General features: G+C 43.4%; 1 protein-coding gene across 1 annotated transcript in view; it reads right to left on the reverse strand.

The window, feature by feature from the left end:
- Positions 1–13,112, reverse strand: part of hsf2bp (heat shock transcription factor 2 binding protein) — a 98,370-nt gene that overhangs the window by 7,178 nt on the left and 78,080 nt on the right. The window contains exon 10 of the mRNA XM_072262174.1: positions 12,846–12,949. Within this exon, the coding sequence (XP_072118275.1) occupies positions 12,846–12,949 (104 nt within the window). The remainder of the gene's footprint in view (positions 1–12,845; positions 12,950–13,112) is intronic.

The raw sequence follows: 13,112 nt of genomic DNA on the forward strand, positions 1-13,112 counted from the left end.
AAACCAACAGAAGGCAACTAAAAAAGTAATTAAGAAGGTAAAGATGGAACATAAAAGAGAAGCTAGCCAATAATATTAAAGTGGATACCAAAAGTTTCTTCAGATACATGAAGTTTAAACGAGAGGCAAGTGCAGATATCAAACCACTGGAAAATGATGCTGGAAAGGTAGTAATAGGGAACAAGGAAATGGCAAATGAACTGACTAAGTATTTTGCATTAGTCTACACTGTGGAAGACACTAGCAGTATGGTGGAAGTTCCAGGTGTCGGGTTTGTGAACTGTGTGAAGTTAACATTACTAGAGAGAAAAGGTTCTTGGGAAACTGAAAAGTCTGAAGATAGATACCTGGACCAGATGTTGTACACCTCAGAGTTCTGAAGGAGATAGCTGAAGAGATTGTGGAGGCATTAGAAATGATCTTTCAAGAATCACTAGATTGTGGAATGGTTCTGGAAGACTAGAAATTGCAAACGTCACTCCACTCTTCAAGTAGGGAGAGGGGCAGAAGAAAGGAAACTATAGGCCAGTTAGTCTGGCCTCAGTGGTTGGGAAGATGTTGGAGTCAAGTAAGGATAAGGTCTCAGGGTACTTGAAGATGTTGCCTGGATTGGGGAGCATGCCTTTTGAGAATAGGTTGAGTGAACTCAACCTTTTCCCCTTGGGGCGATGGAGGATGAGAGGTGACCTGATAGAGGTGTATAAGGTGATGACAGGCATTGATCGTGTGGATAGTCAGAGGCTTTTTCCCCAGGGCTGAAATGGCAGCATGAGAGGGCACAGTTTTAAGGTGCTTGGAGCAGGTACAGAGGAGATGTCAGGGATAAGGTTTTTACACAGAGAGTGGTGAGTGCATGGAATGGGCTATTGGTGACAGTGGTCGAGGCAGATACAATAGGGTCTTTTAAGAGACTCCTAGGTAGGTACATGGAGCTTAGAAAAATAGAGGGCTATTGGAAACACTAGGTAATTTCTAAGGTAGGAACATGTTCGGCACAGCTTTGTGGGCTGAAGGGCCTGTATTGTGCTGTAGGTTTCCCATGTTTCTATATCAGATTCAGAATCGGATGGCAGAGGGGAAGAAGCTGTTCCTGAATTGCTGAGTGTGTGCTTTCAGGCTTCTGTACCTCCTATCTGATGGTAACAATGAGAAAAGGGTATGCCCTGGGTGCTGGGGGTCCTTAATAATGGATGCTGCCTTTCTGTAGGCTAGTACCCAAAATGGAGCCGGCTAAGTTTATGACCCTCTGCAGCTCCTTTCTGTCCTGTGCAGTAGCACTATCCACTGCCCCCCTCACCCCTCACCATACCATACCAGGAAGTGATGCAGCCTGTCAGAATGCTCTCCACGGTACACCTATAGAAGTTTTTGAGTGTTTTGTTGATGGACCAAATCTCTTCAAGTTCCGAATGAAGTATAGCCGCTGTCTTGCCTTCTTTATATCTGCAGCGATATGTTGGGACCAGGTTAGGTCCTCAGAGATCTTGACACCCAGGAATTTGAAACTGCTCACTCTCTCCACAAGATCCCTCTATGAGGATTGGTATGTTTTCCTTCGTCTTACCGTTCCTGAAGTTCACAATCAGCAACAACCTGGCACTCAACATCAGTAAGGCGAAAGAGCTGATTGTAATTGTAATGCACTCATTTCCCTTCCTTCACACCCCTCAACATCTGGCACACTGCTAGTATCTTCCACAGTGAAGACTGATGGAAAAGCAATAGAGTGGTGCATCTCTCTATAAAGTGTAAAAGTGAGGTGAGCGTTGATAGTGGTTCACTGGAAGATATTGCTGGTGAGGTAGTAATGGGGGACAAAGAAATGGCAGATGAACTTCATGGGTACTTTGCATCTGTCTTCATTGTGGAAGATACTAGCAGTGTGTCAGGGGACCCTGAGTGTCAGAGCAGGAGTGAGTGTCATTGCTATTAAAAAGGGAAAAGGGCAAGGCAAACTCAAAGGTCTTAAGGTAGATTAGTCATCTGGGTCAGATGGAATACATCCAAGAGTTCAGAAAGAGGTTGCTGAAGAGATGAGAGATGCATTGGTCATGATCTTTCAAGCATCATTTGATTCGGGCATGGTCCTGGAGAACTGGAAAATTGCAAGTGTCACTCCACTCTGTAAGAAGGGAGGAAGGCAAATGAAAGGACATTATAGGCCAGTTAGCCTAACCTCAGTGGTTGCTGGAGTATATTATTAAGGATAAGGTTTCGGGGTACTTGGAGACTAATGATGAAATGAGTCAAAGTCAGCATGGTTTCTATCAAGAGAAATCTTGCCTTACAAATCTGTTAAAGTTCTTTGAGGCAGTAACAAGTAGGGTGGACGAAGGAGAGGCAATGGATGTCATTTACTTGGATTTTCAGAAGGCATTTGATAAGGTGTCACACATGAGACTGCTTACAAGATAACATCCTATGGCGTTACAGGCAAGATACTGGCATGGATTGAGGAATGGCTGACAGGCAGGAGACAGCCAGTGGAAATACAAGGGGCCTTTTCTGGTTGGCTGCCAGTGACTAGTGGTGTTCCTCAGGGGTCAGTATCGAGACTGCTGCTTTTCACATTGTTTGTCAATGATTTGGATAATGGAACTGATAGCTTTGTGGCAAAGTTCATGGATAATATGAAGATAGGTGGAGGGGTAGGTAGTGCTGAGGAAGCAATGTGACTGCAGCAGGACTTGGACAAATTGGAAGTATGAATATGAGCAAAAAAAGTGTCAGATGTTATAGTGTCAGGAAATGGAATGTATGATAATGCAGTTTTGTAAAAGGATCAATACTATTATCTAAATGGGAAGAAAGTTCAAACATCAGACATGCAGAGGGACTTCAGAGTCCTCGTGCAAGACACCCAGGTTAATTTACAGGTTGAGTCTGTGGTAAAGAAGGCAAAATGCAATGTTGGCATTTATTTCAAAGAGAATAGAATATAAAAGCAAGGAGATAAGCTGAGTCTTTATAAGACACTAGTCAGGCCACACAGAGTACTGTCAACAGTTTTGGGCCCCATATCTCAGAAAGGATGTGTTGTCATTTGACAGTCCAGAGCAGGTTCACAAGGATGATTCTGGGAATGAAGGGGTTAACATATGAGGAGCGTTTGAGCAGCTTTGGGCCTGTACTCACTGGAATTTAGAAGAGTGGGGGGGGGGCATCTCATTGAAACCTACCGAATGTTGAAAGGATTAGATAGGGTTGGTGTGGAGAGGATGTTTCCTGTGGTGGGGATATCCAGAACTAGAGGGCACAGCCTCAAAATTGAGGGGCAACCCTTCAGAACAGAGGTAAGGAGGAAGTTTCTTTAAATCCAGACAGTAGTAAATCTGTGGAGTGCTCTGCTACAGACTGCAGTGGAAACCAAGTCCGTACATATATTTAATGCGAAACTTGATCATTTTCTGTTTGGTCAGGGCATCAAAGGACATGGCAAGAAGGCATATGTATGGGGTTGAGTGGGATCTGGGATCAGCCATGATGGAATGGCAGAGCAGACTTGGGCTGAATGGCCTAATTTTGCTCCTATGTCTTAAGGTCTTATCTGTGGAATTCTTTGCCACAGGTAGTTGTGGAGGCCAAGTCTTTATGCATATTTAAGGCAGAGGTGAACAGATTCTTGATTGGTCAGGGCATGAAGGGATGTGGGGAGAAGGCAGGAGATTAGGGCTGAGAGGAAAATTGGATCAGCCATGATGAGATGGCAGAGCAGACTTGATGGGCCAAATGGCCTAATCTTGTTCCTATGTCTCATACTCCTGAATTGTACAGCACAATTGTTGGATATTGACCATATTTTCTTGCATAATGAAAATGGGAATAAGCAGGGCACAAAATAAAAGAAAACTGCCTGATTCTTTTTTATTTATGGACATGAACTCCTTACTTGAATAAATATAAAATGAAATGTACTGGAGATATTATCCTATGACTTTACTGCCTGAGAAAGTAGAAAGAGCTATAAAAGTATAAACAATGTGTTGAGTCATCTGCTGAGCTTGTCTTTCCTGCTTTACCGTGGATTATGTGGCAGAGTACAGTGTTTGACGTCAACACAAACTGGAGCTGAAGAGAGAAGATTACACAAGCCAGAATCTTCACCACAACTCAGCCTTTCCAAGTCTCAGAAAGGCTTTTTAATCATCCTACAATTAGCTCTTAAAGGATTATCTGCAGCTGTTTTCTAGGGTGACAGATTGCTACTTACGCACGTACTTTATGTAATATTCACACACCAACTGATAATACTTTTCCTGCATTTACTACTGTCAAATAATACCCTGCTGAAAATGTTAAGAACTCATATCGTAGCTCACTCAGCACATTTAAACTAAGTCCCAACAGAGTTGGGAGCAGAACACAGCACATTCATTTGGTCTCACAATGAAGATGAACCCCATCTTCTGAACCTTCATTTTGTTACTCCACTCCATACTTTTAAATTCATCCCAATAACATTCTTCTGGTAAGACAGTGACATACTTTTTACAGCAGCATCTTGGGCTCTAAAAATATCGCAGATGTTTGTCTTAAAGTGTTTTTTTTTCCTTGTGATAATAAGACTGTTGGATATTGGTAACAGAAAATACTGCAAGTCTAGTTCATTGGCAAGACCGACAGCAGGGTAACTGCGTGGACTTGGTTGTGGCACAGACCAGGCCCTCATGCTGCAGCATCACTTGTTACAGACATCCAGGAGAGGAAGCACCAGAGGCTGTGTGGGAGAGAAGGAAAGCATGGTGGACGCACTGAAATCTGTGCTAGGTTGGGGGGGGGGGCGATGGACCCTGCAGGCCGAATCTCTTATCAGTGCTGCTCTCCAGTGTCACTCCCTGAAAGATAAGCTGGACTGCCTTCATCTGAGGCTGACCCAGTGTCAGATGAGACGGCTCCATGCTTGTTCTTGCAGAACTGTGGCTCCAGGACAACATCCCATGAACCAACAATCTTCAGGCTATGCCACTTGGACTTCTGCTAATATTATTTTGTGAGTGTATGCTGGATTGTAATTATGTGTGCTGTGAGTGACTCTTATATACAGTACTGGGTCTCGCATCTTGGCCCCAGAGGAACAATCTTTCAGTTAGCTGTATGCATGTGCATGGTTGAATAGAAATTAAATCTGAGCTTGAACTTCTGCAGTGTTCCCCACCTGCAGAATGCTTTGACTTCCTGTTTGATGTAAACTTTTTAACCAAGTACAGAAACTTACCCTTGGGAACATTTCAGATGTACCAACAACATCAATAGCAATGGGGATGAATGAATAAAGGGATGCCTCATCGAGGGATCAGAAGTGGAGAGAGTAAGCAGTTTCAAGTTATTGGGTGTCAAGATCTCTGAGGATCTAACCTGGTCCCAACATATCGATGTAGTTATAAAGAAGGCAAGACACTGGCTATACTTTATTAAGAGTTTGAAGAGATTTGGTATGTCACCAAATACACTCAAAAACTTCTATGGTTGTACCGTGGAGAGCATCCTGACAGGCTGCATCACTGTCTGGTATTGGGGGGGGGGTGCTACTGCAAAGGACCGAAAGAAGCTGCAGAGGGTTGTAAATCTAGTCAGCTCCATCTTGGGTACTAGCCTACAAAGCACCATGGACATCTTTAGGGAGCAATATCTCGGAAAGGCAGCGTCCATTATTAAGGACCTCCAGCACCCAGGGCATGCCCTTTTCCCACTGTTACCATCAAGTAGGAGGTACAGAAGCCTGAAGGCACCCACTCAGCGATTCAGGAACAGCTTCTTCCCCTCTGCCATCCAATTCCTAAATGGACATTGAATCTTTGGACACTACCTGACTTTTTTTTAATATACAGTATTTCTGTTTCTGCATGTTTTAAAAAAATCTATTCAATATATGTAATTGATTTACTTGTTTATTATTATTATTATCCAGGTATTATCGTGAGATTGAGTTTAAGAGCTGAGAGGTAATGCTGCAGCTATATAGGACCCTGGTCAGACCCCACTTGGAGTACTGTGCTCAGTCCTGGTCACCTCACTATAGGAAGGATGTGGAAACCATAGAAAGGGTGCAGAGGAGATTTACAAGGATGTTGCCTGGATTGAGGAGCATGCCTTATGAGAATAGGTTGAGTGAACTCGGCCTTTTCTCCTTGGAGCTATGGAGGATGAGAGGTGACCTGATAGAGGTGTACAAGATAGTGAGAGGCATTGATTGTGTGGATAGTCAGAGGCTTTTTTCCCAGGGCTGAAATGGCTAGCACGAGAGGGCACAGTCTTAAGGTGCTTGGAAGTAGGTACAGAGGAGATGTCAGGGGTAAGTTTTTTACGCAGAGAGTGGTGACTGCATGGAATGGGCTGCTGGCAGCGGTAATGGAGGTGGAAACAATAGGGCCTCTTAAGACACTCCTGGATGGAGCTTAGAAAAGTAGAGGCCTCTGGGTAAGCCTAGGTAGTTCTATGCTAACTGCATGTTCAGCACAGCTTTGTGGGCCGAAGGGCCTGTATTGTGCTGTAGGTTTTCTATGTTTCCATTATTATTTTTCTCTCTCTCTGCTAGATTACATATTGCATTGAACTGCTGCTGTTAAGTTAACAAATTTCACGTCACATGCCGGTGATAATAAACCTGATTCTGATCCTTCCCCTTCACCCACTTTCCCCAGTCCCCATGTTTATTTATTATGTTTTATTTTACTTACTATTAATTTTTCTCTCTGCTAGATTACATATTGCATTGAACTGCTGCTGTTAAGTTAACAGATTTCACGTCACATGCCGGTGATAATAAACCTGATTCTGATTCTGATAGATGGAGTTAGAAGGTTCAAAATCAGGACCCTGCGGGGAGGGGGCTGTAATCTCTCGATCACTACCAGTGCCACACACTGCTGAGGGTCAGTATTGTGTATCTGATATTTCAATAATATTTGAGTAATTTTGTATATATATTGCTTGACTAAGCATTCTTGTTCATTTAAATAATTAAGGGTTGCATGTAAAAATCGTTAATTGTATACATCATCATGTTACCACGTGATAGGTGCAAGCCTTGCTCAAACTAAACTTGATGATTAGGTTCACATTTTGGACTCCCATTTCTACTTTTGAATTAATTTAATCTTGATTGGCGAACTGTGCAGACACAGCAGAAGTATTCCTACGCAGGTCTGGCAAAGAGCTTTAAAAACCCAGTCTCTATAAAAGAGAGGTACCGCCTAGCGGTGTGGTCATTGTGGGAGCGGTCCTCATTGGAGTAGTCCGAGGCAGAGTAGTAAGGCTTCAGCGAGAACAGGCAAAGGCAAAGTAAGCAGGTAAGTTCATTCCTTATTTCTTATTTAAATCTTGAGAGAATAGAGGGTATGTCTACAGAGCTAGTGTTCTGTTCTGGATGTCAGGTGTGGGATTTCCAGGAGACTTCCAGCCTTCCCGATGGCCACAACTGCATCAAGCTACAGCTCCTCAGAGACCGTGTTAGGGAACTAGAGCTGCAGTTCAGTGATCTTTGGCTTGTTGAAGAAAGTGAAGCAGTGATAGGCAGGAGCTACAGGGAGGTAGTCACCCCAAGGATAGCTGGGACAGATAAATGAGAGAACATCAGACAGAGAAGAGCACCCCTGTGGCCGTCCCTCTCAACAATAAGTATTCCGAGTACTGTTGGGTGAGACAATCTACCTGGGAGAAGCAACAGCGGTTGTGCTGTTGAATACAGGGAGTTACGAAGCTGAGAAGCAGGACCTCAAGGGGAGTAATCTCGGGATTGCTGCTTGTGCCACGCAACAGTGAGGATAGGAATAGAATGAGATGGCAGATAAATGTGTGGCTGAAGAATTGGAGCAGGGGTCAGGGATTCATATTTCTGGATAATTGGGACCTCTTCTAGAGCAGGTGGGACGTATACAAAAGGATCGGTCGCACTTGAATCCAAGGAGTGCGATATTCTTGCGAGCAGGTTTACTAGAGCCGTTGGGAATGGTTTAAACTAATATGGCAGGGGGATGGGAACCAGTATGATAGAGCTGAGGATCAGCCAGCAGGTTTACAAGTAGATGATGGGTGTAACATGAATGTAAGGAAGGACAAGCCAATGACTGGGTACAAATGCAGACAGAGCAAAGAGTTAATTTGTACCACAGAGGCAAAATTCAAAAGGGCGAAGAATGCACGACTGAAGGTGCTGTATTTATATGTGTGTAGTATTCAGAAAAAGGTGACAAACTCATGGCACAATTAGAGGTCGGTCGGTATGATGTTGTGGGCTGAAAAAGGCCATAGTTGGGAGATTAACATCAAAGAATATACCTTGTATTTAAAGGACAGGCAGGAAGGCATAAGCGGTGGTGTGGCTCTGTTGGTAAGAGATAGGATTACATCTTTACAAAGAGTGACATAGGGTCAGAGAATGTTGACTCTTCGTGGGTGGAGTTAAGAAACTGCAAGGGTAAAAAAAAACCAGTATGGGAGTCATATATAGGTCTCCAAAAAATAGCCAAGATATAGGGTTGAGGTTGCAAAGGGAGCTGGAAAGGACATGTACTGTAATAAGGGTAATGACACAATCCTAATGGGGGACTTCAATATGGAAGGGGATTGGAAAATCAGGTTGGTGTCGGATCGCAAGAGAGGAAATTTGTTGAATGCGAATGAGGTGGCTTTGTAGAGTAGCTTGTGCCTGAGCCTACTTGGGGAAAGGCTATCTTCGACTGGGTGTTTGTAATAAGCCAGATCTTATTAGGGAGCTTAATGTAAAGGAACCCTTAGGAGGCAATAATATGATTGAATCCATATGGCAATTTGAGAGGGAGAGGTACAAGACACTTATACAGTATCAGAATGGAATAAAGGGAATTACCGAGGCACGAGAGAAGAGCTTACCGAAGTGGTTTGGAGGAGGGTACTGCCAGGGATGACGGCAGAGCAAAGATGGCTGAAGTTTCTGGGAGTAGTTCACAAGGTGCAGGATAGATATGTCCCACAGAAATAGTTCTCAAATGGCCAGTGTAGGCAACCGTGGCTGACAAGATAAATTAGGGACTGCATAAAAGCCTAGGAAAGGGTAGCAAACGTGAGTGGAAAACTGGATGATTGGGAAGCTTTTAAAATCGAACAAAAGACAACTAAAAAAGCTATAAGAAGGGGAATGATAAAATATGAGAGCAAACTAGCCAGAGGTATTCTTCCAGTTATGTTGGACCACTGGAAAATGATGCTGGTGAGGTAGTAATGGGGGACAAAGAAATGGCAGATGAACTGAATGGGTACTTTGCATCTGTCTTCATTCTGGAAGACACTAGCAGTGTGCCAGAGCTCCATGAGTGCCAGGGAGCAGGAGTGAGTGCCATTGCTATTACAAAGGAAATAGTTGTAGTTGATGGGAAAACTCAAAGGTCTTAAGGTGGATATGTCACCTGTACCAGATGGACTACATCCCAGTTCCTGAAAGAGGTTGCTGAAGAGATAATGGATGCATTGGTCATGATCTTTCAAGAATCACTTGAGGACTGGAAGATGGCAAATGTCACTCCACTCCTTAAGAAGGGAGGAAGGTAAAAGAAAGGAAATTATTGGCCAGTTAGCCTAACCTCAGTGTTTGGGAAGGTATTGGAGTCTATTATTAAGGATGAGGTTTCTGTAAAGAGAAATCTAGGCTGACAAATCTATTAGAGTTCTTCGAGGAAGTAACAAGCAGAGTGGGTAAAGGAGAGGCAGTGGATATGATTTACCCGGATTTTCAGATGGCATTCAATTGAATTTTTGAATTGATTCTGTTACAATATACAGACATGTGAATTTATGTCTAATGACTTATAGAAAGAAGTTGTCCCACAGCCTGTTGGTCCTGGCTTTAATGCTGCGGTACTATTTGTCAGACGGAAGCAGATGAAACAGTTTATGGTTGGGCACCACAGATGAGGCTGCTTAACAAAATAAAATCTTATGGCATTACAGGAAAGATACTGGCATAGATAAGAGGAATGGCTGACAGGCAGGAGGCAGCTAGTGGGAATAAAAGGGGCCTTTTCTGGTTGGCTGCCAGTGACTAGTCATGCTCCTCAGGGGCAGCACTGGGACCACTACTTTTCACATTGTTTGTCAATGATTTGGGTAATGGAATTGATGGCTTTGTGGCAAAGTTTGCAGATGATACAAAGATAAGTGGAGGGGTAGGTAGTGCTGAGGAAGCAATGCAATTGCAGCAGAACTTAAGACAAATTGGAAGAACAGGCAAAAATGTGGCAGAGAGAATACAGTGTTGGGAAATGTATGATAATGCATGTTAATAAAATGAATTATTTTGTAGACTATTGTCTAAATGGGGAGAAGGTTCAAACATCAGAGAGACTTAGTAGTCCTGTGCAATACTCCCAGACGGATAATTTACAGGTTGAGTCTGTGGTAAAGAAGGCAAATGCAATGTTTGCATTTATTTCAAGAGGAATAGAGTATAAAAGCAAGGAGATAATGCACAGCCTTTATAATACACTAGTCAGGTCACACTTGGCGAGTATTATCAACAGTTTTGGGCCACAAATCTCAGAAAGAATGTTGTCATTGGACAGAGTCCAGAGGGGGTTCATGAGGATGATTCTGGGAAAGAAGGGGTTAACATATGAGGAGTATTTGGCAGCTTTAGGCCTGTACTTACTGGAATTTTGCAGAATGTGTGGGGATCTCATTGAAACCCACCAAATGTTGAATGGACTAGAAAGGGTGGATGTGGAGATGATGTTTCCTATGGTGGGGGTATCCAGAACTAGAGGGTACAACCTCAAAATTAAGGGGCAACCTTTTAGAACAGAGGAAAGGAGGAATTTTTTTAGCCAGAGTGGTGAATCTGTGGAATGCTTTCCCACAAACTGTGATGGAGACCAAGTCCATGGATATACTAAAGGCAGAAGATGATCGTTTCCTGATTGGTCAGGGTGTCGAAGGATATGGGGAGAGTACTGTGCTCAATTCTGGTCACCTCACTATAGGAAGGATGTGGAAACCATAGAAAGGGTGCAGAGAAGATTTACAAGGATGTTGCCTGGATTGGGGAGCATGCCTTGTGAGAACAGGTTGAGTGAACTCGGCCTTTTCTCCTTGGAGTGACGGAGGATGAGAGGTGACTTGATAGATAATGAGAAATATTGATCGTGTGGATAGTCAGAGGCTTTTCCTCGGGGCTGAAATGGTTAGCACGAGAGGGCATAGTTTTAATGTGCTTGGAAGTAGATACAGAGGATGTCGGGTAAGTTTTTTACGCAGAGAGTGGTGAGTGCGTGGAATGAGTTGCTGGCAGCGGTGGTGGAGGCAGATACGATAGGGTCTTTTAAGAGACTCCTGGATGGCTACATGGAGCTTAGAAAAATAGAGGGCTATGGGTAAAGCCTAGGTAGTTCTAAGGTAGGGACATGTTTGGCACAGCTTTGTGGGCCAGTGGGCCTGTATTGTGCTGTATGTTTTCTATGTTTCTGTTTCTATGTTAAGGGAGGTGTATTTGGTTGAGTGGGATCTAGGATCAGCCACGATGAAATGGTGGAGCAGACTTGAAGGGCTGAATGGCCTCGTTCTACTCCTGTGTCTTATGGAGAATAAGGGAAGCACAGATGAAGGATGTGGCTGAGAAGCTGATGCAGGAGGGAGGGATTCCGGTTCTTGAATGTTTGGGATCCCTTCTGGAGAGGAGGTGAACTGTATAAGAGGATGTAGATGGCATCATCAGCAAGTTGTACCTGAACTGGAGGGCACCAATATCCTGATGAGATGACTGGCTGGAGCAACACAGGAAGGTTTAAAGTAGTCTGGCAGTGGACATAAGTAGAGGGGCTGATGAGGATGTTGAGGCAAATCAAGCAGTTAAAGAAAACAAGTTGTGTAGACAGGATAGGGAGTGAGTAAGGTCTGATATGATAGGCCATACTATTTGTTTTAATGCAGGACAGGAAATGTGGAAGGTTTGATAAACCACACCATTTGTTTTAATGCAAGAAGCCTAACAGGCAAAGCGGATGAATGAAGATAAGCACGAGGCTTGAATAGAGTATGATAGAAACATTGTTGACAATTTGCATGAGTGTGTAGATGGCATGATTAGTAAGTCTGCAGATGGTGTGATGGACAGTGAATAAGGCTGTGATTGTCTAAGGCTGCAACAGGGTCTAGATCATTTGGATAAGTGGGCAAGGGAATCACAGGTGGAATTTAACTCAGAAAACTGTGAGGTGGTGCAAATTGGGAAGTTACGGCAATGCAGAGCACTGACAGTGACCCTTGGAAGTGTCGCAGGACAAAGAGACCTGCAGTTCAAGTGAAAAGAGGGAGCAGATAGGTCAGGACTGTTTTTATGTGAGCAAAGGAGACTTACAGGTTTATAAAATGATGAAAGTCAGTGATATGATCAGTCTTTTTCCTATGTAGGGGAGTCTAAAACTAGAAACTGAAGGAGAGAGCAGACAGATTTAAAGGGGACCCAAGGGACAACTTTTTCACCAGAGGGTGGTGGGTAAATGGAATGAACTGCTACAGGAAGGTGTAGAGGTGAGCACAGTTAATTTTTAAAAGATAATTGGTGTTGCACGGAAAGGATTAGAAGGATACGGGCCAAACACAAGCTAGACACCTTGCTCAGCATGGATGAGTTGGGCCAAAGGGCCCGTTTGTGTACTGTATAACCCTAGCTGCTAATTTTTCTGCATTCGAAATGGTGTTTGTGGGCAAAATATTTTTAATCAGTTTCTTTAGTCTCAAATAGGCCAACTGCCAACTTATCAAATATCCCTGAAGTACATTCCAACTGTAATCACACCAAATGAAGACTACACATTGGCTATTTATGTTAAGCCCAAACTGCATGGTGAATGGCTACAGTCAAGTCTAAAACATACCTTCCAGAAGACAGGCCAACAAAGGGATGAAGCCTGGATTCTTGCTGATGTACTGCAGGCCTTTCAGGTTAATACTCACATTGTATAAACACATCAATATTAGTCTAGGAGAGATCAAGATTTTCCCATTAAACCCTTATCCACAACATTAATCAATGTAACCTTTTGTACTTTTTTTGACTGCTCCTTTCATAGGCAGCAAAAGAAATTTCAGTTCAGACATCACACCAAAAAAACCGCTGAACCCAGTCCAACCATTTGAAGAGC

The sequence above is a fragment of the Mobula birostris genome, chromosome 6, assembly GCF_030028105.1.
Source record: "Mobula birostris isolate sMobBir1 chromosome 6, sMobBir1.hap1, whole genome shotgun sequence".
NCBI lineage: Eukaryota > Metazoa > Chordata > Chondrichthyes > Myliobatiformes > Myliobatidae > Mobula > Mobula birostris.